Source organism: Callorhinus ursinus, unplaced genomic scaffold (assembly GCF_003265705.2).
Source record: "Callorhinus ursinus isolate GAN/ISIS: 27379988/994484 unplaced genomic scaffold, GSC_fseal_2.0 scaffold7, whole genome shotgun sequence".
NCBI classification, from domain to species: domain Eukaryota; kingdom Metazoa; phylum Chordata; class Mammalia; order Carnivora; family Otariidae; genus Callorhinus; species Callorhinus ursinus.
Genome location: NW_027397069.1, coordinates 57031112 through 57057055, shown reverse-complemented (window position 1 = coordinate 57057055; position 25944 = coordinate 57031112). Strand labels below are relative to the sequence as shown.

Below are 25944 nucleotides of genomic sequence, written 5' to 3'. Positions count from 1 at the left end.
ATGACAGCTGCTAGGATAGACACGTGTATGAGGGTTTTCTTTCCAGGTTGGGGCAAGTAGAAATGCCATGTGTTGCAGACACGTCAAGAAATGAGAATGGAGTAGGGATAACCTGCCCGATAATTCATCCAAGAATGAGAACAGGGCATCTGTATTAGTCAGAGTTCTCCAGAGAAAAAGATGGAATAAAGAATTAGCTTGTGCTGTTATGGATGCTGGCAGGTCCAAAATCTGCAGGATTGGCAAGCAGGCTGGAGATCCAGGAGAGCTAAGGTTATAGTTCAAATCCAAAGGCGATCAGTGCCATTGATCTGAAGAACTAAGAGGAGTCGATGTTCCAGTTTGAGTCTGAAAGTCACCTGTTGCAGAGTTTTTCTTGCAGGGAGTGGGGAGAGTCAGCCTTTTGTTCTGTTCAGGCCTTCAACTGATTGGATGAGGCCCACCCACATTATGAAGGGCAATCTACTTTACACAGAGTCTACCAATTTAAATGTCAATCTCACCCAAAAACACCCTCACAGAAACACCCTGAATAATATTTGACCAAATATCTGGGCATCCTGGGGCCCAGCCAAGTTGACATATAAAATTAACCATCACAGCATCAAACTGAAAGCAGGAAGATGTTGAAATCCAAAAGACAGGGCTGTCAGGATTCCCATGGGTCAGTATAATAATAATAGCCAATCTAACCAGTGTGAGGTGATAGCTCACTGTAGTTTTCATTTGCATTTCCCTAATAAATAGTGATGCTGAACAAGCATGATGTGTTTTTGCCTCCAGGGAACACTGCCATCCTCATTCAAAAAGAAAGGAGTCTCAACATCGCTAATTTTCTTTTCCTAAGAGAAGAGATAATGAAAAGTGAAAAGTGAGAAATTGCTCATCTTGATAGCTATACAACGAGACTAATAGAACAAACTACTCTCAGATAAAAGTTTTATTTGAGTAGTTTGGGGGATCAAAAACAATTTGCAGGGGCGCCTGAGTGGCTCAGTTGTTAAGCGTCTGCCTTCGGCTTGGGTCGTGATCCCAGGGTCCTGGGATCGAGCCCCGCATCGGGCTCCCTGCTCAGCAGGAAGCCTGCTTCTCCCTCTCCCACTCCCCCTGCTTGTGTTCCCTCTCTCACTGTGTCTCTCTCTGTCAAATAAATAAATAAAATCTTTAAAAAAATAAAACAATTTGCAGATGACATGATACTATACATGAAAACCGTAAAGACTCCACCCCAAAACTATTAGAATAAATGAATTCAGTAAAGTTGCAGGATACAAAATTAATGCACAGAAATCAGTTGCATTTCTATATACTAATAATGAAGTAGCAGAAAGAGAAATTTAAAAAAAAATTCCATTTAGAATTGCACCAAACAGAATAAAATACCTAGGAATAAACTTAACAAAGAGGTGAAAGACCTGCACTCTGAAAACTATAAAACATTGATGAGAGAAATTGAGAATGGCGCAAACAAATGGAAAAACATTCCATGCTCATGGATTGGAGGAATTAATCTTGTTGGAATATCCATTCTACTCAAAGCAGTATACAGATGCAATGCAATCTCTATCAAAATACCAATAGCATTTTTCAGAGAACTAGAATACTAAAATTTGTATGGAACCACAAAGACTTCAAATAGTCAAAGCAATCTTGAGAAAGAGAAACAAAGCTGGAGGTATCACAATCCCAGATTTCAAGATATACTACAAAGCTGTAATCAAAAACAGTATGGTACTGGCACAAAATAGACACATAGACAAATGGCACAGAATAGAGAGCCCAGAAATAAACCCATGATTAAATGGTCAACTAATCTGTGACAAAGGAGGGAAGAATATACAATGGGGAAGACAGTCTCTTCAATAAATGGTGTTGGGAAAAACTGGACAGCTATATGCAAAAGAATGAAACTGGACCACTTTCTTACACCATACACAAAAATAAAATCAAAGTGGATTAAAGGCCTAGATGTGAGACCTGAAACAATAAAACTCCTAGGAGAAAACATAGGAAGTAATATCTTTGATATTGGGCATAGCAACATTTTTCTAGATATGTTTCTTCAGGTAGGAAAAACAAAAGCAAAAATAAATTATTAGGACTACACCAAATAAAATGCTTTTGCATGGCAAAGGAAACCATAAACAACACAAAAAGGCAACCTATTGAATGAAAGAAGATATTTGCAAATGATATATCTGATAAAGGGTTATATAAAGAACTTATATAACTTTCCACCCAAAACCCAAACAATCCCATTAAAAAATGGACAGAGGACCTAAATAGACATTTTCTAAAGAAGATATACCAATGGCCAAGAGACCCATGAAAAGATGCTCATCTCTAATTACCAGGGAAATTCAAATCAAAACCACAATGAGATATCAAAGGAACTCTGTGCACTGTTGGTGGGAATGTAAATTGGTATAGCTGTTATGGAAAACATTACGGAGGTTCCTCAAAAAACTAAATATTGAAATACCATATGATCTGGTAATTCTACTACTGGGTATTTGCCCATGGAAAATGAAAACACTAATTCAAAAAGATATATGCACCTCTATGTTTATTGCAGCATTAATTATAACAGCCAAGGTTGGAGGCAACCAAAGTATTCACCAATAGATGAGTGGATAAAGAAGAGGTGGCATATATATATATATCATATATATAATATTTGTATATTATTACCCCATATATATATATATGGAGTATTACTCAGCCATGAGAAAAGGATGAGATCGTTCCCTTCGTGACAACACAGATGGACATAGAAGACATTATGCTAAGTGAGATCAGTGAGACAGGGAAAGACAAATACCGTATGATTTCATTCATGTGGAATCTATGTCTTTTCTAGAATTTCACGTAAATGGAATCATAAGGTAGGTAGTCCTTTGTCTCTGGCTTCTGAAATGTAATGCCATGTTTTTGAGACTCACTCATGGTGAGATCATAGAAAATATTTATTGGTCTCTGCCCCTGGTTCCTGGCATAGGAGCACCCAAACCCCTTGTAATTTCCAAAGTGATAAGCACACAAGGAGAATCTTTTGTTTTATTGAGGCAACTCTTGGTGGGCTTCTGGATGGGGCCTGGTCACCAGAAATTCCTAATAAGAAGCTTGGAATTTTCAGGTTTCATCTGGTCCCCCACTTCTCCAGAGAAGGGAGAGAAACTGGAAATGGAGTTAATAATTGATCATGCTTACATGAGAAAGCCTCCATGAAATCCCAATAGTTGGGGGTTTAGAGAGCTCCCAGGTGGGTGAACTCATCCACACCAGGAGAGTAGTACACCCCAACTCCACAAGGACAGAAGCTCCAACGCTCTGGACCCTTACAGACCTTGCTCTATGCATCTCTTCACCTGGCAGTTCATCTGTATCCTGTATCCTGCTATCTTTTTTAAAAACTGGTAAACACATGTAAATACTTGAGTTTTGTGAGCTGCTCTAGCCAATTATTCAAACCCAAGGAAGCATTCAGTGAGAAGCATAAGTGATAATCTCGGTTTCCACAGGCACCTGAAGTTGAAGGGAAGGAGTTTTGGGGGATTGAGGGATTGAGTCCTTAGTCTGTAGTAGCTGACATTCTCTCCAGGTTGTGTTAGAATTGAGTTCAATTGTGGGACACTCAGCTGGTGTCACATTGAATTGCTTGTTGTGGAGAAAAAAACCTCCACACCTTTGGTGACCAGAGATGTCAGAAGTGAAGTGCTCTGTGTAAAAGTAAAGAAGACACACTGGAAAGAAACACAGTAAGGGGAAGCTGGGTGTTTCCCGGCACAGAAAGGAAGAAACTATGTTTTTTCATTTTATCCGTGTGGCATTATTCAGTATTTTGTTCCTTCTTATTACTGAGGAGTGGTCCATTGTACAAATATGTCACAATTTGTTTATCCACTCATCAGTTGGAGATTTACGTTATTTTCTGCTTAGGGCTAACGTTGAGTCAAGATGCTATAAACATTTGTGTACATGCTTTCATTTCTCTTGGGTAAATACCTAGAGAGTAATTGCTGGGTCATATAGTACGTGCATGTTTAACTTTATAAGAAACTGCCAAACTGAAAAAAAAAAACCTGCCAAACTGTTTTCTTAAATAGCTATATTATTTTGTATTACTACCAGTGGTATATGAGAGTTCCAGTTCCTTGCCAAAGCTTAGTATTGTCTTTTAAATATTAGCCATTTTAGTGAGTACATGATGAGTGGTATTTCATTGTGATTTTAATTGCATTTTCCTGATGACTAAGGATGTTAGGTATCTTCCTTGTGCTTATTTTTGGTTTCCTGTATCTTCTTTGGTGAAGTGCAATTTTTCTTTTTTTGCACATTGAAAAAATTGAGTTGTAAGAGTGCTCACATGTTCGGGTGAAAGTCCTTTATTAAATATGCTTTGCAAGTATTTTCTCCTGCTCGGTAGTTTGCTTTTTAGTTTTCTAAATGACTTTTGAAGAGCAAAAGGTTATAATTTTGATGAAATCCAGTGTACTGTTTTATAGTTCGTGCTATCTCCTCTTTAAGAAAGCTTTTTGCCTGACAAAGTCACTAAGATTTTTCTTCTATGTTTTCTTCTAGAGGTTCTATAGTTTGGGTTCTTACATTTAGGTCTACATTCCATTTTGAGGTTTATTTTGTTTGTACAAGGGGTGAGTTAAGGGTCATGGTTAACATTTTCTATGTGGACATCCAGTTGTCTCTGTACTTGCATTAGTTGGAAAGATTATCCTTCTCCTCCACTGAGTTGTCTTGGAAACTCTGTGGAAAATCAAGTGACCATAGAGGCCCGAGTATATTTCTGGCATCTCTACTATATTCCATTGATTTCTTTTTTTTTTTTTTTTTTACAGCAATGCCAGCTACACTGTCTTGATTACTGTGGCTTTATAATACATCTTGAAATCAGGTCGTGTTAGTTCTCCAACTTTGTTCTGTTTCAAAATTGTTTTGCCTCTTTAGATCCTTTGCATTTCCATTTAAATTTTAGAATCTGTCAATTTCTATAGAAAAGCCTCCTGGGATTTTGATTGGGATGGGATTGAATAGTTCAACTTGGAGAGAATGGACATCTTAACAACACAGGGTCTTCTTATCCATAAGCATCTCTTCTCTCTCCATTTATTTAGGGTTTCTTTAATTTCACTCAGCAATATTTTGTACTTGTCCGCAGAGTGTTTTTGCCGGAACCTCCTAGCTTCTGAATCCAACGGTTGCTTTCAATCCCAATCTTACGAGACCTCTTCGGGGCCCAACATTGGACCATTACCTCTTTCTTGCCTCCGCAGACTTTCTGTCCTGACCCTGTTTTTGTCTTCCTTCTATTCTTTGGATAGTCCCAACCTATTCTCCCACAGGTGCTCTCCCTGTTTCACAAGAAGCGGACCAGCTATACTGCAGGTGGCTGCAGTTAAATGGTCAGCTGTGTTGGCGAAGATCTGTTCGGAAAGGAAGTCTTCTTTTGGATCTTTTAGAGAACAGTCTGCCTTCCCTCCAACAATTGTGGGATGATGATATTTTTAAAAAGTGTCTTTTAAAAAGATACCATTCTTGGAGGGGGGGTGAGTCCGGAGATGGGGGGGAAATTGCCATGCTAGAAAACCTAGCAGTTTTGCAGGATTTTCTATCCACCATCTCAGCCTATTGAGCTCTCCATGGTTTTCTTTGAATCACTATTTGTAACGATGCCCATTTTAAAAAAATACTGAAATTTACATAACATAAAATTAATCCTTTTAAAGTGAACAGCTCTGTGGTCTCTCTCCATTCCCCCCCCCATAGCCCCTGGCAACCACCAATCTGTGTCATTTCTCTGTAGATTTATCTATTATGGATATTTCATATGGAATTATACCATATGTGTGACCTTTTCTGGCTGTCTTTCACCTAACATAATGGTTTGGAGGTTCTTGAGTCACTTTTTTTTTACATTCTATTTTGTTAAACTGTTCTCTGTCACTTAATGGGAATCCGTGGTTACCCAGCCTGTCTGATGAAACTGTAGTAGATAATCGACAATATTAAATTAACAGTAATATGCAAACAGCAATGTTGTCTTAGGGATGGTGATCGGTGCTGTTTGGCTCTTAGTTCTCCCAGAATTGGCCTCGAGTGCAGGCAAAATTACACAACGTTACACTTGACATTTCATCAAGAAAAAAACAACAGAACATCCCAAACTAACTTCCTCATTAGCAAGATGCTACCATACGATGCGTTTAGGAAACTAGCAGAGAAAGACAGGAGAACTGACCGTTGAGAGCCAGCCCTGGAGGCTCTCAGACCTGTGCCTGAGATACAAAAATTGTATCTTTCTGTCTCTGTCTCCATGCTTAAAACCCGGCTCAAACAGTGCTAACGTGGCACCTTTTGTGGGTCCGTCAGCAATACTAGTGACCTAAAGTGACTTCTTCTGTGTGCCACCTTGGGGACGATCAGAACAAACCTTCCTGCATTCCGGTCAGCGCAAACATTAACCTCCAGGGGGCCTGGAACACGAATCCGGAGGGAAGTCATTGCGTGGGCGTAAACAGGATGGACTGCCAAAGGAGGAGTCAGTGTTGTCAGCAGTCCTACAGTCCCTCTTCCTAGCTGTCATATGGCCATGAAGTCATTTTGGGGAAATGGAACTACACCTGCTCTCGGTACAGCAGTCGGTGGGTGCTTACTGCCTCCTCAGCGAACACGCTCTGGTTTAACAAGCGCAGCCAAATGACACTTTTCTAGTCGGCCTTCCTCCACGCCCTGTGAGCGTCCAAAGACTAGTCCTATCTGCCACACAGTAGGCACTTGGCAGGTCCCCACCCCCACCCCAAGGCGCAAGCTCAACACGGAAACAGCTGACCAAGTTGGCCAGCCTGGGGACTCAGCTGAGCAGCCCTAACTGAAAGGGGCAGACGGACAACCCACCCCCGCAACCGCAGCCCAGGCTCCGCCCCTCGGCGCCCATTGGCTCATTCAATTCACGCCGCGCCTTCTACAGCCCGGCCGGCGGCGTGTTGTGTGTGCCGGGGTCTCGGCTCGCGCGGTGCGGGCCTGCGGGAGCCGAGGCGCATCCCCGTCGGGTAGCAGCCATGAGCACCCCAGCCGTGCCCCAGGACCTGCAGCTGCCCCCGAGCCAGAGGGCTCAGCCCGCGTTCAGAGGTGAGGGCCGCGGTGGCGGGAGCGGGGCACCGGGGCGACCGTGGGGAGGGGGTGGTTCGGACTCAGCAGCCGGGGCCTCGAGTCCGCCGACCAGCTTCGGGCATGACCAGTTGTGTGAGAACCGTGGGCAGATCGCTCGGCCTCTCACAGCCGCAATCTCCGCATTTGCGAAATGGACAACCAGAGCGGTGCCGGGTTCGTGGTGCTAGTGTGCGGGGCGGAGCGCCTCATGTGCGGTCGTTACTGGCCGGGCGTGACCCACTGGTGGCGGAGACGGGCCTGCGGTGGAGGAGTCCGTTTGGCGAGGGAGGGTGCGCGGCACGCCTGCCTGCCCCCCGGGTTGGGGACTGGGGACCTGCCGGGGGGGGCGGGGCCGCGCCTGGGTGGAGTGCCAACTGCGCTTGCGCAGGGCGCTCCCGCCTTCTGAGTGGAGAGCAAGTTTGTTTGTTTTTTTAATTTAATTTTATTATGTTATGTTAGTCACCATACAGTACATCATTAGTTTTTGATGTAGTGACCCACGATTCATTGTTTTCGTATAACACCCAGTGCTCCATGCAGTACATGCCCTCCTTAATACCCATCACTGGGTTAACCCCATCCCCTCACGCCCCTCCCCTCTAACACCCTCAGTTTGTTTCTCAGAGTCCATAGTCTCTCATGGTTCGTCTCTCCCTCTGATTCCACCCCCGTCATTTTTCCCTTCCTTCTCCTAATGTCCTCCGTGGTATTCCTTATGTTCCACAAATTAGTGAAACCATATGATAATTGACTTTCTCTGCTTGACTTATTTCACTTAGCATAATCTCCTCCAGTCCCATCCATGTTGATGTAAAAGTTGGGGATTCATCCTTTCTGATGGCTGAGTAATATTCCATTTTATATGTGGACCACATCTTCTTGATCCATTCATCTGTTGAAGGACATCTCAGCTCTTTCCACAGTTTGGCTATTGCAGACATTGCTGCTATGAACATTGGGGTGCATAAGGCCCTTCTTTTCACTACATCTGTGTCTTTGGGGTAAATACCTAGTAGTGCAATAGCTGGCTCATAGGGTAGCTCTATTTTTAATTTTTTGAGGCACCTCCACACTGTTTTCCAAAGTGGCTGTACCAACTTGCATTCCCACCAACAGTGTAAGAGGGTTCCCCTTTCTCCACAACCTCTCCAACATTTGTTGTTTCTTGCCCTGTCAATTTTTGCCATTCTAACTGGTGTAAGGTGGTATCTCACTGTGGTTTTGATTCGAATTTCCCTGATGGCTAATGATGATGAACATTTTTTCATGTGTCTGTTAGCCATTTGTGTGTCTTCTTCCTAGAAGTGTCTGTTCATGTCTTCTGCCCATTTTTTGACTTGACTATTTGTTTTTTGGGAGAGCAAGTTTTTGGGAGAGTCGGGGTTGTCTCATCTGATGCTTCAAATTTAACACAATCGACTTTATGTAAATCCAGGGTTGGCTGGGTCTTCAGAAATAATGTTAGTTCTTTGTCCTGTGCATGGGAACACAGAGGAAAGAAACTCCTTCCCAACCCAGCTCTGGTAAATTAGAACTTGGAGTCTAGTGTCTCGACTCTGCCATTTAGTTTCTGTAAAGCTTGGCTTTCAGTAACCCTATGTTGAAAATGACATTCTCCAGATTTTTCACTTTCAAACGAGAGAATGTAATTCTTGTGCAGTGGTTGTGGGGACCTTTTATGGTAACAATCTCTTAAAAATGGGATTATTTTTCAAAGGCAATACTGAACTGGGAAGTTTTCTGTTGTATATAAGATGTGATCTCTAGTAGAACATTTTTCAAAGTAAGGTGTTCATTTAGTGAATATTTATTTGCTGTTATTGTTGTAACAAATGTTGACTTGTTGCTTTTTTGTTGTTTAGAACAAAGAAGACAAAAACTCAAGGAACATATGTTAAAAAGAAAAACTTTTTTTGCATACAAACAGGAAAATCACATACCCAGGTGAGGTCAAATTTTCTCGTTTCAGATCTGTAAAATTAGAGCTGTCTAATAAAAATGTAATGGGAGCCACAATTGTACTGTAATTTAAAATTTTCAGGGTGTCTGGGTGGCTCAGTGGGTTAAGCATCCCATTCTTGATTTTGGCTCAGGTCAGATCTCAGGGTCCTGGGATTGATCCCCACTTCTGGCTCCCCTCTCAACGGGGAGTCTGCTTGTCTCCCTCTACCTGTGCCCTTCCCCCAGCTGGCTCTTTCTCTCTCTTAAATAAATAAATCTTAAAAAAAATTTTTCTAGTAGCCACATTTGAGAAGTCTTTATATATATATTTTTTATTATGTCCAATCATTAGTTTTTGGTAATTATTTATATTTTTTAAAAAATATTTATTTGAGAGAGAGCATGAGCATGGGATGGGCAGAGGGAGAGGGACAAGCAAACTCCCTGCCGAGCTTGGAGCCTGTGGTGGGGCTCAATCCCAGGACCCTGAGATAATGACCTGAGCTTAACCAACTGAGCCACCCAGGTGCCCCTCTGAAAAGTCTTTTTAAAAGATGAATTGTAGTAACATTTAATTGAATATATACCATGTTATAATTTCAACATGTAATTCTTAAAAGTTATTGAGATATTTTACATCCTTTTTAGGTACTGAGTTTTCAAAATCTTGGTATGTATTTCACACTTTCACACATCAATTTGGACTAGGCACATTTCAAGTGCTCAGTAGCCATACCTTCTTGGGTAGCACAGTATTTCTTCCTGTGTAAATTAATTCACACTCTAAGATGAAACAATTAATTTTAAAGCAAAGTGTTTGTATATATCAAAATACTGACTTATGGTTTATGCAGTGCTACAAAGGTCAGTCTTGATTTAGTAAGGTTTTTACTGTGTGTGGTGGGGGGGGCGTAAATGGTTATTCTTCAGGAGGTGGCTCTCCCCAAATGTTTAGAGATCATTTGTTTTAGTCTCAACCCTCCATAGGAATATCTTGGTGTTATTTTGTTAAAATTTAAAAAATAGTACATGGTTGTGGCTGAAACAAAGCCCCATGAAAGTATATAAAGCAGATCAAATGCCCCCTCTAGAGATAACTGTTAGTAACATCCTTTAGGCTCTTTCTGGCCTTCTAAGAGCATTGGCTGTAGAGTGATAAGGACTGGAGTCCATAAGTCTGCCACTACAACTGTGTAACCTCAGGGGAGTTATGTGGCTTCTCTGAGTCCATTTACTTATATTAAATGGGATAGTAACGTGTGTTTCTTGGGGATCAAGTAAGATAGTGAATGCATTGTGCTATGCCTGGTATATAGAGAGAGCCCAATAAGTGGTAGATATTGTTTCACGATTTCTCAGTGGCTTTACGCACAGAGCACTGGTTCTTGAGTTACTCTATTCTCCTGGTTTCTTTAGTTTCTCCAAACAGTTATTGCTATATTTTGGTTTTGTAAATTCTTCATACCCTTCCTCATGGTTGAAAGTGGTCATATGGTGCTTATATTTAGGAGGTACAGATGACAGGACTTGGTGATGGATTAGGTATGGATGGGACGTGAAAGAAAGAATAATGGCCTTTAAGATGACCCTGAATATTCCAGATTAAGAGCTACCACTCGATCCAATACCTGACTCTTATACTATATCCTGCTGTGGAGGGTGAAATATTAGTAAAGACATTATTAGGTCAGTTTTCAACTAGAATATAAACAGATGAAAGGTTATATTAAGTTGAATTTATAGATTTGATAACCACTATGGTTATGTAAGAGAAAGTCCCTATTTTTAGGAAATAAACACTGAAGCATTAAGGGTTTAAAGGTAATAAAGTATGTATCTTAACTTGAAAGATTCAGGTAGAAAAAGTTGCATGTACTCCAAACAGACACATGTTCAGAAACAGTGCAAATAATAACGCAAATGGAATAAAAGGTTAACACTGTGCAGATCTGGGTAAACAGTATATGAATATTCTTTGAACTATTTATAATTTTGCAACTTTATGTAAGTTTGGCATTATTTCCAAATTTTAAAAATTCTTTTTAACTTTACATTAATAGGTTACTTTAAATGCTTTAAATTTTCATTTATAAATCCTGCATTTCTTCATTTAAAACAGAAATACGATCCTAGATTTTTTTATTTGAATAATTGAGTGGCTAGTGATACCATATATCAAGATGGGGAAGACTGAGGGAGGAATGGGGGAATCTGGAGCTTTGATCTGGCCATGCTAAGTTTGAGGTACCAACAGGACATCCAAGTGGAAATGCCGAATAGTTACGTGTCTGAAGGGCTGGATTGAGATTGGGACCAGAGATTTAAACTTGGAAATTATCAGTTTGTAGATGATGTTTATTTAAAACTTTGAGGTGGGATAAGATTACTAGAGAGTGCGTAAAGAGAATATTAATTCAAGTAAGAGCATGACTCTCAACTACTATTTAAATAAGGAACTCAACTGGGCTGTGCAGTTTATAGTACTCTTAAACACAATGGGAAGATTCTTCTGGCTTTACCAAGAAATCTTACAAGTACTATATTTATTCCTTTTAGAAAACAGATGTCAACTTAAATATTGTTACTTGAGCAACAAATTGTTAAATAGACGATCAATCAGATTTGCAGCTTTTCAAAATTAAATCATTCTATTTTACAATCTCTAATGTGGGTATTTTAAGAATCCTATGTTTAGATAACTCTGGTGAGGGCAATTTTATCATAACAAGACAGAATGGGACAGAACATATTTCAATATAACTCTCCATACTGGACAGGTGAATAAGGTGGATTCTCCTTATCCTGAAATTTTTTTAGTTAGCAGTTAAAAAGGCCAGCAATATCAAGACCAAGTACTAGGATTCTGTTAGCACAGACAGAAAAGGAGTCCCTGAGAAGTATAAAACAAAAAAATGCAGAAGAAAAATTTTAAATTTATTTTTTTAAAAGATTTTATTTATTTATTTGAGAGAGAGAGCGAGCGCACAAGCTGGAAGGGGGGAGAGGCAGAGGGAGAAGCAGACTCCCCACTGAGCAGGGAGCCCTATGCGGGCTCAATCCCGGGACCCTGGGATCATGACCTGAGCCGAAGGCAGATGCTTAGTGACTGAGCCACCCAGGCGCCCCCAAAAATTTAGGAAGAAGAGAGACAGACTTAATAGAAGTAGACCATGAGGTAGGAGGAAAAGGAGAAGAGCTGGTGATTGGTAGCAAAGTGAAGAAAGTATTGAAAGAAGAGTGGCCGCCTGTGTCAAGTGCTGCATAAAGGTTCAGTAAGGTGAAAACGGAATTGACCCATGAGTTGTAGAAACATGGAAGCAGATGACATTGGGAGTCTGCTGTAGAGTGCCGAGGACACGCTCCCAATAGATGTGGGCTGGGGAGAGAATGGAATGTGACAACATGGGGACAGTGTGTATAGATACATGCTTTTGAGGAGTTTTGCTATAAAGCAAAGAGAAATGAGGCTGGAACTGAAAGGGAATGTGGAGTTTAAGGCTTTTAAGATGAGATATAATAGATAGTGTTTATATGCTGATGGGAGTGATGTAGTAGAGGGGCAAGTTAATGATTGAGAAGAATGAGCAAATCATCACAGGAACAAAGATCCTGAGTAGGCAAGCAGGAGAACACAAATATTGAGTTTGACCTTGGGTCAGCATGGTGTCAGTTCATCCGTAGACAGGAGGGAAAGCAGAATATGTGGGTACAGAGGCAGATAGGCTGGCAGTCTTCGGTGGAGGAAAGAAGGGCTAATTCTTGTTAAGACTGCGTCTCATTTTCTCAGTGAGATAACATCACAGTATACTGTAAGTCCAGAAGTAATAGGGTGTCTGATTAGTTAAGGTACCACACTGGGAGTACCTGACAGGTGGACCCTGAGCATCATCTCCCACCCCACACCAGGCTACAGACCAGTGAATAACAAAAGGAGTATTTGCCATCAGGTAGTGAATGCAGGAGCTTAAACTGGGAAGACATTGCTCTGTTCAGTGACATATATTGACTCTTCTCTGCCATCATCCAAAATGTGTAATAGAAGCTGTCAGAGTTCTGCCCCTTGTCCAAACAGACTGAGCAAACAGATGTGAAAAGCAATGTAACCCAGATTGTCATGGAGATAAGTTTTGTTCATGCTAAAATACACACTTTTTACATTCTAACATCTCTGAACTGGGGATCTTAGAATCAATGGCAGGTCTAATTGAGCATGTTTTTTCTTTTCTTAATGGAATGCACATTGTTATAATGACTTGTTAAAAGAATCTCATGGCCTGTACAAACCAGTCTATATTTGTTCAAAGGAATGTAGGTCAAATTCTTGAGAAAGCATTTGTTTTGAATATATATTCTAAATGCATTGTCACCTAAAAATTAAAGTCCACATTTGTAATAAATCAGGCTGTCAGTGGGTATGGAAAATTTTGGATTTCTTTTGGGAGAGCTATTTTTTTCTTTTATTCTTTTTAATCAAAGTACAGTTGACATATAATATTATATTAGTTTTAGGTATACATCATAGTGATTTGACATTTGTACACATTAAATGCTTATCATTGCAAGCATAGTCACTTTCTGTCACCATATCAAGTTACTCTAATATTAGTGACTATATTCTCTATGCTGTACTTTTCATCCCTATGGCTGACTTATTTTATAACTAGAAGTTTGTGCCTCTTAACTCCACCTATTTCATCCACCCCCCCGTTGCCTTCCTCTCAGGCAACCTGCAATTCTCTGTATTTGAGTCTCTATTTTTTTATTTGTTGTTTTTTTCTTTAGTTTAGTTTTGTTTTTTTTAGATTTCACATAGAAGTGAAATCATATGTTTGTCTTTCCCCAACTGTCTTATTTCACTTGGCAGAATACCCTCAAGGTCCATCCATGTTGTCACAAATGGCAAGATTTCGTTCTTTTTTATGGCTAATACTCCATTGTGTGTGTGTGTGTGTGTATATATATGTGTGTGTATATATATATATGTGTGTATATATATATATATATATATTACCACATCTTCATTCATTTATCAGTGGACACTTAGGTTACTTCTATATCTTGGCTATTGTAAATAATTCTGCAGTAAACATAGGGGTGGATATATCTTTTTGAATTAGTGTTTTCATTTTCTTCAGGTAAATACCCAGGAGTGAAATTACTGGATCATCTGGTATTCCTATTTTTAATTTTTTGAGGAACCTCCATACTGTTTTCCACTGGCTGTACCAATTTATATTTTCAGTGTACAGGGGCTCCCTTTTCTCTGTATCCTCGCCAACATTTGTTATTTTTTGTTTCTTAAATACTAGCCATTCTGGGGGTGCCTGGGTGGCTCAGTCGGTTAATCATCCAACTTGATTTCAGCTCAGGTCATGATCTCAGGGTGATGAGATCAAGCCTTACATCGTCTCCGTGCTCAGCATGGAGTCTGCTTGAGATCCTCTCCCTGTGCTTATGCATGTGCACGCGCTCTCTCTCTCTCAAAATTAAAAAAAAAAAAAATAGCCATTCTGACTGTTGTGAGGTGATATCTTATTGTGGTTTTGATTTGCGTTTCCCTGATGATTAGTGATGTTGAGCATCTTTTCATGGGTTTGTTGACCATGTATGTCTTTGGAAAAATGTCTGTACAGATCCTCTGCCCACTTTTTAATTGGGTTTTCTTCATGTTGAGTTGTAGGAGTTCTTTATAAATTTTGGAAATTAACCCCTTATCAGATATATCCTTTGTAAATAACTTCTCTCACTTAGTAGATTGCCTCCCTCCCCACCCCCCACCCTACCCCCTTGAGAGAGAGAGTGTGTGAGCGGAGGTGTGGGGGTGAGGGGACGGGGGAGAGAATCTTATGCAGGCTCCACACCCAACGCAGGGCTCAAGGCGGGGCTTCATCCCACGACCCCCAAATCATGGCCTGAGCCAAAATCAAGAGTGGGATGCTTAACCGACTGAGCCACCCAGGTGCCCCACCTTTTCATTTGTTGACGGTTTCCTTGGCTGTGCAAAGGCTTTTTAATTTGATGTAGTCTTCGTTATTTTTACTTTTGTTTCCCTTGCCTGAGGAGACACATCCAGCAAAATATGGCTAAGGCTGATGTCCAGGAGTTTACTGCCTCTGTTTCCTTTTAGGAGCTTTATGGTTTCAGGTCTTATATTTAGGTCTTTAATGCATTTTGAGTTTATTTTTGTGTATGGTGTAAGAAATTAGTCCAGTTTCATTCTTTTGCATGAGGCTGTCCAGTTTTCCCCAAACCATTTATTTGAGGAGGGGCTGTATTTAAGTTTTTTTCAATGTAAGTCTGTTACTAAGTACTTAAAACTAACCAAAGAAAATGTTGCTTAGGTTTTGAGGACTTGTTTGAGTGACTAGGAAGAATGGCTTGGAATGGGATTATCAAGTGTTTACACATTTTGTGTAGGGAGGGTGTTAAGACTTTTAAGAAAATACCTTTAAATTTCTCAGCTATCTTGTTTACACTATTAAGTCACTCTGTAATAAAGAAAAAGGACAAATAAATCTCAGTTCCATTCTTGCCTCAATTTAAAATTACAAAGTCAGATGACTGTTAATATTCTCTCATTCCTCCCTCCAAAGAGAAAATTTCCTTAGTACATGGTTAAACTTTTTTTCATTTTTTATTTTTTAAAGTAGTAGAGACCAGAAAGTGATGAACTCTGAGGGCCAAGTCCACGAAGAGACAAAAGTTCTGAAACTTAAAACAAAAATGGTAAGATATGCACATAGCCCTCCTAAACTGTCCCTCCCCCCCTTTTCCCTTCCTAAACTCTTAAAGTTTGTTCTGAAATGCTGATTTGTCTTAAATCATTCTTTTAGGCTGGTAAAGAAAATGTCAGTAGACCTCCTGGGAACAAAAATCATATAACAATGGGAAAAAATTGTATTCCTTTAAGACCTTCTAATGAATTAACCAGTTCAACAATAGCAGTTGACACACATAATTTTGAGGATAATAATCAAATGGGACAGTCTGTACCAATTAAAGATGACCCTCAAAGTCAACACATGACATTAAGCCAAGTGTTTCATCTTAAAAACAACAACAAAAAGAAACAAATATCCATAGAAAAACCAAAACAAAATGCTAACATGTCCAAGAAGCTTGTGCTTGGGTCTTACCGTGGCCAAATTGTTCAGTCTAAGATTAATTCATTTAGAAAACCCCTACCAGTCAGAGATGAGAGTTCTGCAACAACGAAGAAGCCTTCAGCTGCTGTCCCTAAAGACCCAGAGCCTCCACCCACAGACACTCGAAGTGCAACAGTGAAAAGTGATAGAGCCCCAAACGTGGTGACCACCACTAAATTTGGGAGCACTGCATCTCAGGACAGACAGCTGGTACGGCCTCCTATCAGAAGTCACCGCGACAGTGCTCAGGACGCTGTGAAACGGGGCATCAGGCAAGCCACTGCCAATGTTACAATCCGGAAAGGGCCTCGGGAGAAAGAATTACTGCAATCAAACACGGTTTCATCTAGTGCCAAAACCAGTTCTCAGGATGTAGAGAGAAAGAAGACACTGTCAAGAAGCCTGACTTCTGAAATTGTAGCCAGGCCTGCTTCGTCTTCTAACACCAAACTGATACAGAAATCAAACAGCATTGACCCTCGCAGACACACTATAGCAAAAGCAACTCTTGATAGATTGGCTCAGCCCAAAGAAACAGCAGAAGAGAGAAAGTAAGTAGATGTCATTTTTTTGGCTTAGTTTTCAATAGAGTACCACTTGTGAATTTGGCTTATAATCTCCTTGAATATTAGAATTTGTGTGGGTGTGGAATCTCCTCTGTCGTAAGCAGACCAGCTGAAGCAAATTTATGTGGTGGAACAGTGTGACCTAAGTTACTGTGCTTGAGTCTGTTTCATTAGGTTGTTGTAATGTAATCTGCGTTACAAAGCTTAATACAATTGGGAAATATTTTATAACCTCTCCATTTAAAAACACATTCTTGGGGTGTTTGAGCATGAAACGAACATTGATAATGTTCAGTATTTCTTTTTGTTCAAACTTGTGAACTTACGTGTGGCCTACATGTGGAACTACTTAAAGACCTGAGTTATTTTTTAACTTCTCTGTTTGACAGAATTCTCTCATCAGTATCACAGTAATGCTTATGTCCTGCTTCTAACTCTAGAACTCGTCTGAGTGAGTGGAAAGCTGGTAAGAGAAAAGTGCTGAAAAGGCCTCCTAGCTCATTGGTTACCCAGCCTGAGCCTGAAGGGCAAAACGAAAACTCAGTTGGGTCCTTTTGGACGACCATGGTAGAAGAAGATGAACAAAGATTATTTACTGAAAAAGTAAACAAGACATTTTCGGAATGCCTAAACCTGATTAATGAGGTACAGTCCTTATATTTGTGTAATAGTTTATAGTTTGCAAATTATCTTATAAAAGTTCTCTTACTAAATTACCTTGTCACTCTTTTGACCATGTAACGTGTTAGTGGTGTTATGTAGACTTAATGTTAATTGTGAGATTCTCTTTAGCCTTTAATGGACCACATTTTCATTGAGGACATATACATATATCAAAGGGATAATTAGGTTTTTTAACTTGATTTTTTTTTTTAACTTATAAATATTGTATTCCTCTAAGATGTTAATATAGAATGGGCTGGGGGTGGATATTTTTTACATTCCTTCAGGATATTTACATATTATTTTTTCTACTCATTACATATTTTACCAAAGACTAGCAACATAAATTAGTGAGTCATTATCACAGATTAAATTCAAGTTAACTAAAATATTTGCAAACAAAATTCCATTAATCAAAACCAACATCATCATGGTCTTAAACTTACTGTAGAGTTTCACTATTTGGGCCAAAATCCTACAGAGTATAATAACTCCAGAATGTTTCCTTTATTTCCTGGCTATTTTTTTTTAATTCTTTTTTTTTAATATTTTATTTATTTATTCATGAGAGACAGAGGGGGAGAGAGAGAAGCAGAGGGAGAAGCAGGTTCCCAAGGAGCAGGGAGCCTGATGCGAGACTCGATCCCAGGACCCTGGGATCATGACCTGAGCCGAAGGCAGACGCTTAACCATCTGAGCCACCCAGGTGCCCTGGCTATTTTTTAATTTTGATTTGGTCACCCATGGTGTCTAAGATCCATAGCAAGAATGAATATATAGAGTATGATTTCAAACCTTACTCTGGTCTTCATGAGTGTCTTTAAGCTTTTTGAAGACCAGTGAAAATTAGGATTGGAGTTTCCCTATTATATTCTTATTTCTGCTCAGCTGGGGTTTGTCATTGATACTGTGGAAGTTCTCTTCCCTACCCTCTAACTATATATAGCTCTTACTTAAATCAACCATTACAGATTCATTTTAACCTTAATATCAAGACCTGACAAAGACCATTTTTAAACACCTGCAAGCTATTGCCCCTCATAAACATTTGGTAGTTGCAAAAATTCTAAATCAAGTATTAAATGGAATCTCACAATATATAAAGGATAATCATCAAGACCAAGTAAAGTGTTAGTTATTTTTTTTTTTAAAGATTTTATTTGAGTGAGAGAGAGAGCATGAGCGGGGGTGGCGGGGAAGGAGAGGGAGAGGAGAAGCAGACTCTCCGCTGGCAGAGAACCTGACATGGGACTCAATCCCAGGACCCTGGGATCATGACCCAAGTCGAAGGCAGGCGCTTAACCCACTGAGCCACCCAGGCACCCCAGTGTTAGTCATTTTTGACTATTATTTTTCTCAACTAGTATATTGTTTTCATGCTTTGTACTCATGACTAATAGGCTTCTTGCTAGCCATTCAGAATAAGTTTGGGGTGAGGAAGAGAACACTGGATATTTTTATGAATAATTTTCTATCAACTTTTTCTCTCGTTATCATTAATCTTGATTATAGTACAATTAATTAACTGTTCATAGTTTAGAGGCTAAAGGATATCACTCACTTTACTTCTTGCTATTTTAGGGGTGCCCAAAAGAAGAAATATTGGTCATACTGAATGACCTGATTAAAAATATTCCAGATGCCAAAAAACTTGTTAAATATTGGATATGCCTTGCACGTATTGAACCGCTCACAAGTCCTATTGAAAATATTATCACAATCTATGAGAAAGCTATTTTGGCAGGGGCTCAGGTAAGATTAAAACTTACTGATCCTTATTACTACACTGTAAAGGATTCAGAGTTATTTTGGAGTACATCAAACATAACTTGATAAAATTATGGTTACATATGTAGTAGTAATGAATATTTAAAGGCCAAAATGATCACATATTATAAAAGCTGTTTCTCAACCTTCTAAAACTTGCTTATGAACTAGTGATAATCAGACCTTAGAAGATGGATATACACTGTAATGTACATTTAATGAAACTGGCTGTGAGAAATATTTTAGCACAACATGTCATTTTGCACATTAATTTCCTAATTAAGAAATCTGGGAAATTGAATTTTTAATATTAAAATTTATGTAATGAATATAAAGCCAAGTGGAATTAAACTAACTTTTAAAATGTTAGTAGGTTCTGTGGCTTTGTGAGAGAAGTCTTTCACTTGAAGAATACTTCTTAAATGTTCTCACATTTTTATGCCATATGTTTGGTCCTGCCCACACATGGAAAATGGCAGTAAACTAGTTTCGCTGACATATTAGCGCCATAGTGGTTTGATACCACACCTCTCCCCTCTTCGTAGTCTATTGCTGCAAGAGGCTCTGGGTATAGAATAAATTGTATTCTAGATTTTTCGGTTTGGCTGGGTTTTTTGTTTTTATGGGCAAATGTTTCTAAAATGCATTTCCTTTTGACCAAGTTTCTCAAAAATGCATTTTGGAGATTACTTACAGAGAGAGTTTTTAAAAATTCCTTTCTTTAGCCTTTCTTTAAGAAAGGTCTACTCACTTTAGTCTCTGCAAAGCCAACAGATGCTATTTGATCTTGCACTTGAATCCTAAATCAAATATTCAGCAGATATTCTCTCAAAGACTATTATGTATAAAACATTTTGCTGAAGGGTAATTGTATTTGACAGAATCCCACCTGGAAGAGGGTGTGAGGTTCCTACTACATGAACCAGAAGGGACATTACTTAAGGTGGCTTCAGGCAGAATAGCTAGGATGCATAACCAGAGCCAAGGACTCACATAGAAGGCAGGGTGTAAAGAGAGAGAGATGTGCCTCAGGAGCAGAAAGTGGAAAACAAGGATTAAAATTAGCCAAGAAAATTGAAAGCAGGATGAGTGAGTAGTTCAGGAATATGTTCTAGAACTAAGAATATGAGCCAGAACTTCCCTTATATATAATATCTTGAATATGTTGCATTAGCAATCATAGTAGTACAAAGGAACATAGTAAGTGCTTACATGTTCTGGCATATAATGGACAGTCAGTAAAACTGTTGAATTTGAATGAGTGAAATGTTAGGCTGGTCAATCTTTAGTTGTTCAAAGATGCATTTAATAGCATGTGAAAAAAATACATAAATACATAACCATGGACTTGAATGTAGGAGAAAAGGAGTAAACTTTATGTTAAATTTACTTTAAATTTATATTATCAGCTCTTTAGTAGATATTAATGTTAACTTGCTTTTTGTCCGTTAATTTTGTTTATATCAGACAAGCAGTTAAGAGTTACCAGAGGCTTAAGAAAAATTGTGGAGAAAAATTTTAATCTGATAATTCTACCCTTCTCTTCATTTTTATTCTATAAGTCGGAGAGTCATTTTCAAAAGTTCGAGTGTCAAAATAAGTATTCTGAGAAAAGAAACATGATCTAAGAACCACTGCCTTGTTTTGAAGTTTGAAGTATAGTCACTGTTTTAAATATTTTTGACTTGAACAACCTAGTTAATGTCTGAGAATATAAAACTTGTATTTTCTTCATTAAAAAAAATTAAGCCTATTGAAGAGATGCGACATGCAATTGCAGATATTCTAACAATGAAGAGTCAAGAAAAAGTGAAATATGGTAAGTTTTTAATTTTCTTCAAGTGAATTGTGATTTTATTAAATTTCCTTGAATTATTTTTCTTTTATCTTTTTAAACTTTTTAAATTTGTAGGATGTTTTTCTCCTCTTACGTCTGTGGGCATAACCCCTGAGATTCAGTGGCCTTATGTAGTGTAAGAATTTTTAATTAGGATCTCTGGTTCAAAACCCAAATTTATCATTGAGTGTTTGTGAAAGTTAGCTTACCTCTCTAGGCCTTAATTCCCTGTGTTAAAAATGAGGCAGTTTAATTAGATGATCTCTAAATTTTTATCTCTTAAATTCTATCATCTGTTCTATGCTCTAGAGAAGCTTATTCAAGAATTCTCTTTGCTAGGAATAGTAGATGGAGGGAAGAGATTCATTAGCTGTCAGGTATATGAAATGTAAACATTTTCTAGATTCAGATATATCCTATAACTGAAACATCTCTTGGTACAAATCTCTAATAGTTGCCTAGTAGTCAAATCTAGAGGTCTTTTCACCTTGCTGGGTTTATCAAGATGTCTCAAGTATTTCCCACCAAGCATGCTTTATTTTGAACTCGTCTTCCCTCATTGCTTCCGCAAACCATCATCTCTTCCTCCCAAAAAAGAAAAGGGAAAAAAGAAACTCCTCTGTCATTGAAGATGCCTCAGCAAGAAATGTGGTAAGAGATGCCCTCAGTACACCTGCACACTCATTCAGATGTGCACATGCGTTCATTTGTTAAGCCCTAACTTAGAAATAACTTGTAAATCAGGCCCTTCCTTTTCACTGATGCCTACCTCTCTGCCACCTTGCTTAGAGGCAATCGCAGCCTCGTTTGTCTTATCATCACAGATCATTCTTTTTCATTCTTGCCATTCTAAACCATCCTTCGTAGTGATCAAATCTGATCGTATCTCTGTTTCTCCAGTGAAGGTTGGTTTTTTGTTTGTTTTTTTTTTTTTACCAAACTTCTTGCATGTAAAATTCATTATAATCCAGCCCTTCCTACCTATCATCCCCTCCTCCCCACGTTCCCACCTTGCTCCTCACCCTATATCCTCAGCACGCTGGCCTGTTAGTTTTGTCTTAATAGGTCATTTCCTTTTACGCTTCATAACTAAGATTGTCTTCCTTGGTCTTGTCAAGTATTCGTTTCTCAAGACCCAAGCCTAAATGTCATTTATGAAGATTTCTCCCTGTCCCTCAAGCAAAGGTAGTTTTCCCATTTTTATGGGTTCCCATAACCCTTTGTTCTTACCTCAACTATATAGAATTTTTCTCATTTTAATTATTTTCAAGCACGTCTCTTCCGTGGAATGTGAACTTGAAGGACAGGGCTGGTTTCATTGTTATATCTGTATCTATAATCCCAACCCATAGATGACAGTGAATATTTGTTAATAGTTGTCAGCGGTATTGGCTTAGGAAAAGTAATAGGTAGGAGATGGCAGTTTGGTTCTTCTATTTTGAAAATCTGACCAACTATGAATTACTTTAATGTCTTCTGATTTTGCTCTTTAACTTTGACCGAAAGCTTAATCTATAAATGTATTTCTATAGGAGAAAATATTGAGGCTTGTGCAACTAAGGAATACATCCAAGAAGTCGACAGTGAAGATATTATAGGTGTTAATCTAGAGTCAGGAAGACCAGAAATGGAAAAGAAACCTAGAAATGTGGTATTTCAAGATGGTGAAAAAGAGGAAGATGACAAAACAAAAGATCCAACCAGTGATGTTAAAACCCCCAGTACAGAAACCAGGGGCAGTTGCTTAATTAAATATAATGTGTCTACTACACCATACCTACAAAGGTAAACTTTCAAAATGTAATGTGCTGTGATTTGTTTTTATGTTTAGAAATAATAAATATGGTATCTAAAAATCTTTAGCTTCCAGTTAGAAAGGTTTAAAACAAATCAGTATCATTGAGACACTTCACGTTTTGCGTGTGTGTGGGTGAGAGAGAGAGCATGTACAAGTTGGGGAGAGGGGGCTTGGGGGGGAAGAGAGGTCTTAAGCAGGCTCCACACTCAGTGTGGAGCTCTGTCGCAGGGCTTGATCTGACAACCCTGGTATCGTGACCTGAGCCGAAATCAAGAGTTGGACACTTAACCGACTGAGCCACCCAGGTACCCCTGGACACTTCACCTTTTAAATACTGTATTTGGAGGTGCCTGGGTGGCTCAGTCGGTTAAGCACCTGCCTTGGGCTTGGGTCATGATCCCAGGCACTCGGATCAAGCCCCTTGTCGGGCTCCCTGCTCGGCGGGAAGCCTGCTTCTCCCTCTCCTTCCCACTCATGCTCTCTCTCTCACTACCTCTGACGCTACCTCCATCTCTCTCAAATAAATAAAATCTTAAAAGAAAATTAGTGTATTTGCTTTGCTCTTACCCTAAGTATTGCCATTTTGTAAAAGCAAACTTTGACAACATTTTTCTTTCATGTCTGTCTGTTACTGATAATAGCAGGTTTTGGAATTGAGCAATTAGCCAATTGTACAGATATTCAAGAATCTACTGTGTACAAACTGTGACAACAAATAGAGAAAAGAATAAGTTCCTAACCACAAGGAGCTTTCAGTACCTGTTTTTCTATAAGACAGGTAATCACGTGGTTGTAACTTACAAGTTAGAGGATGATAAATGGCATAAAAGAACAAAGTAAAAACGTTAATGTTTTTTAACTCTGGGAATAATTTTGTGTCTTTTTAGTGTAAAAAAGAAGATCCAGTTTGACAACACAGATACTACATTTAAAGAGCTAAAGTTTCTAACACCAGTTAGACGTTCTCGACGTATTCAAGAGAAGACTTCTAAATTGCCAGATATGTTAAAAGACCATTATCCATGCGTGTCATCACTGGAGCAGTTAACAGAGTTAGGAGGTGAAACCGATGCTTTTGTATGCCGTCCGAATGCAGCACTATGCCCCATGTACTCAGAGGCTGGAACAGCACAGGACAAATAAAGTGATGATAAGGAACGGGGCTTCTGTTGTTCCTGGGGGCTTTTGTTTGCTTGTTGTAGCTTGGTATGTCTCTTAGGAGTTGGGCAAGTACCTAAGTATTCATGGCAGTGAGCTCTTCTACTGATGTTCACGTTATAGCAGGAATGCCTTCTGTGCAGCAGAGGGAGTTCCTAAGAAAGATGAATTTTGTCAAGTAGTTCACTATGTTCCTTAAATATAAACAGGTTTGATCATCACGTTGGCTTGTTCACTTTTAATAGTCTTAAATTGTTAGTCATTAAATATAAGTAATGCGGCAGACAGAATACTGACTTTTTTTGCCTTTTCTTAATTTTGGATCAGTAGGAAAGTCAATAATTTAATGTGACTTTTTTGAAAGGTGAAGACATGGAAGATTTAGCTTGCTTTTCCACCCAATTCTTGTTACCCGGGCTGCTGTGGTCTCTTGTGCTTTGGCTCTTCACTATCACTTTCCATCAATGCTAGTGAGTCTGTGGTCTCTGTTGGCTTCTTTTTTATTGTAGCTGAGGTCACCACAAACAATAATTAACTAAATGCCCCATTTCTAAGAGGAAATACTTTGTAGTAAAAAAGAAAAGGTGCCAAATGCAGTGGGTATTTGAAACTTTAAATCTGAGTTTCTTTCTTTAGTTCCTTTTGTAACTTGGCTATCTAAAATGTTAAAACTTTAACTTTCCTCATTTCATTTGATATAGTTGTAGACTATTAGAATGGAATTAGAGAAGGAATATATAATGTCATTCTAATTTAGGTAGTATTTCTAGAATAACTAATATAAAATATAACTAATATAAAATATAATAAAAACTTTACTGTTAAGTCATGTCCCTTGAAACATGATAGTTATATACAGTAAACAGTTTCTTCTCCCCACATATTAAATATCACCCCTAAAATTGTTTTATAAGTCTCTGAACTAATACCTAAATACATCCTCTACCAATTCTACAGTTTCAAAGCTTCGATAGTTTTAAAATTGTGTGTAATATAAGTGTGCTTGAAAATCACAGTCTTATGTTCACTCATTCCGTTTGTATAATAGCACCTATCTTTGTTCTGTTGTCTTATGCTCTAGAGAGGAGTTTTATTCTTTTATAAACTGTGTTCCTAATATTTATAAATAAATATATCTGTATAATGATGTTTCAGTGACATTTATTTCAACAAATATGAAATGCTGGTTACAGTGAAATTTGAACCTTGCTTTTGAAATACATTATGGTTGGATTTAACTTGGGGTTTTTAATACTTAAATATGTGCTTAATGGTATATTTCCTTTTGAAAAATTTATAAATTTATCGAAAAGTTTACCTTAATTTTTTTTTATACTTTGTATGAATGGTGCAAAATGTGCCATTTTGAAATGAACTTCAAGTTGGCCTATACTCTCAGCTTTATAATAAGCATACCATGTGGTTCATTTGGCCATATAGAGTAGCTTGGAATGTCTCAGTGAGAGGGAACTTGAGATAAACCATTCTGTTTGGAAAAGTTTCACAGAGTGCTTTGTTCCCCCCCCACCTCCCTCAGCTGTGGGAAAAATCTGTCTCCTTAAATAATCCTAGTGCTAACTTTTATAGACATGGGTCTCACTCCCTTTCAGGTGCTTAAGAACAGTTATCACGTGTCTGACCTAGGTTTGTTCCAAGCTAAATATCTCCAAGCACATAATATATGGTACATGAGCTTTGAAGTTCAGCAGATCTACATTCAAAATCTCAGCTCCTACCTTCCCTTAAAAGTTTTGTGACTGTGGAGAAGTTAGTTGAACCTCATCTTTCCGAGGGGTAAAGTGGAGATGATCCCCTCTGTTATTTTTGTGTCATAATTTCTGGCTGTCCCTCTGGTTGATTGGCCAGAATGGGCACCTGACCCAATCTGGACTGTCAGAGTCCTTT

At 38.8% G+C, this 25944-nt stretch overlaps 1 protein-coding gene across 2 annotated transcripts; it reads left to right on the top strand.

Moving 5' to 3' along the window:
• The first annotated feature begins 6599 nt into the window (after positions 1–6599).
• Positions 6600–25186, top strand: CKAP2 (cytoskeleton associated protein 2). Of its 2 annotated transcripts, none has more exons than XM_025875156.2 (9): positions 6600–7143; positions 9027–9108; positions 15756–15831; positions 15939–16801; positions 17257–17461; positions 19061–19231; positions 20996–21065; positions 22616–22868; positions 23769–25186. In XM_025875156.2, the coding sequence occupies exons 1-9, from the start codon at positions 7074–7076 to the stop codon at positions 24022–24024; spliced, it is 2046 nt and encodes a 681-aa protein (XP_025730941.1). In that variant the 5' UTR covers positions 6600–7073; the 3' UTR covers positions 24025–25186. The 2 variants fall into 2 exon arrangements, with proteins under 2 accessions (XP_025730941.1, XP_025730940.1); XM_025875155.2 differs by having other exon boundaries at positions 15753–15831.
• The last annotated feature ends 758 nt before the right edge of the window (positions 25187–25944 follow it).

Coding starts and splice junctions, on each gene's coding strand:
- CKAP2 (XM_025875155.2), top strand. CDS start 7,074: ATGAGCACCCCAGCCGTGCCCCAGGACCTGCAGCTGCCCCCGAGCCAG. Junction 19,232..20,995: donor CTATTTTGGCAGGGGCTCAG/GTAAGATTAAAA, acceptor AAAAAAATTAAG/CCTATTGAAGAGATGCGACA. Junction 21,066..22,615: donor TCAAGAAAAAGTGAAATATG/GTAAGTTTTTAA, acceptor GTATTTCTATAG/GAGAAAATATTGAGGCTTGT.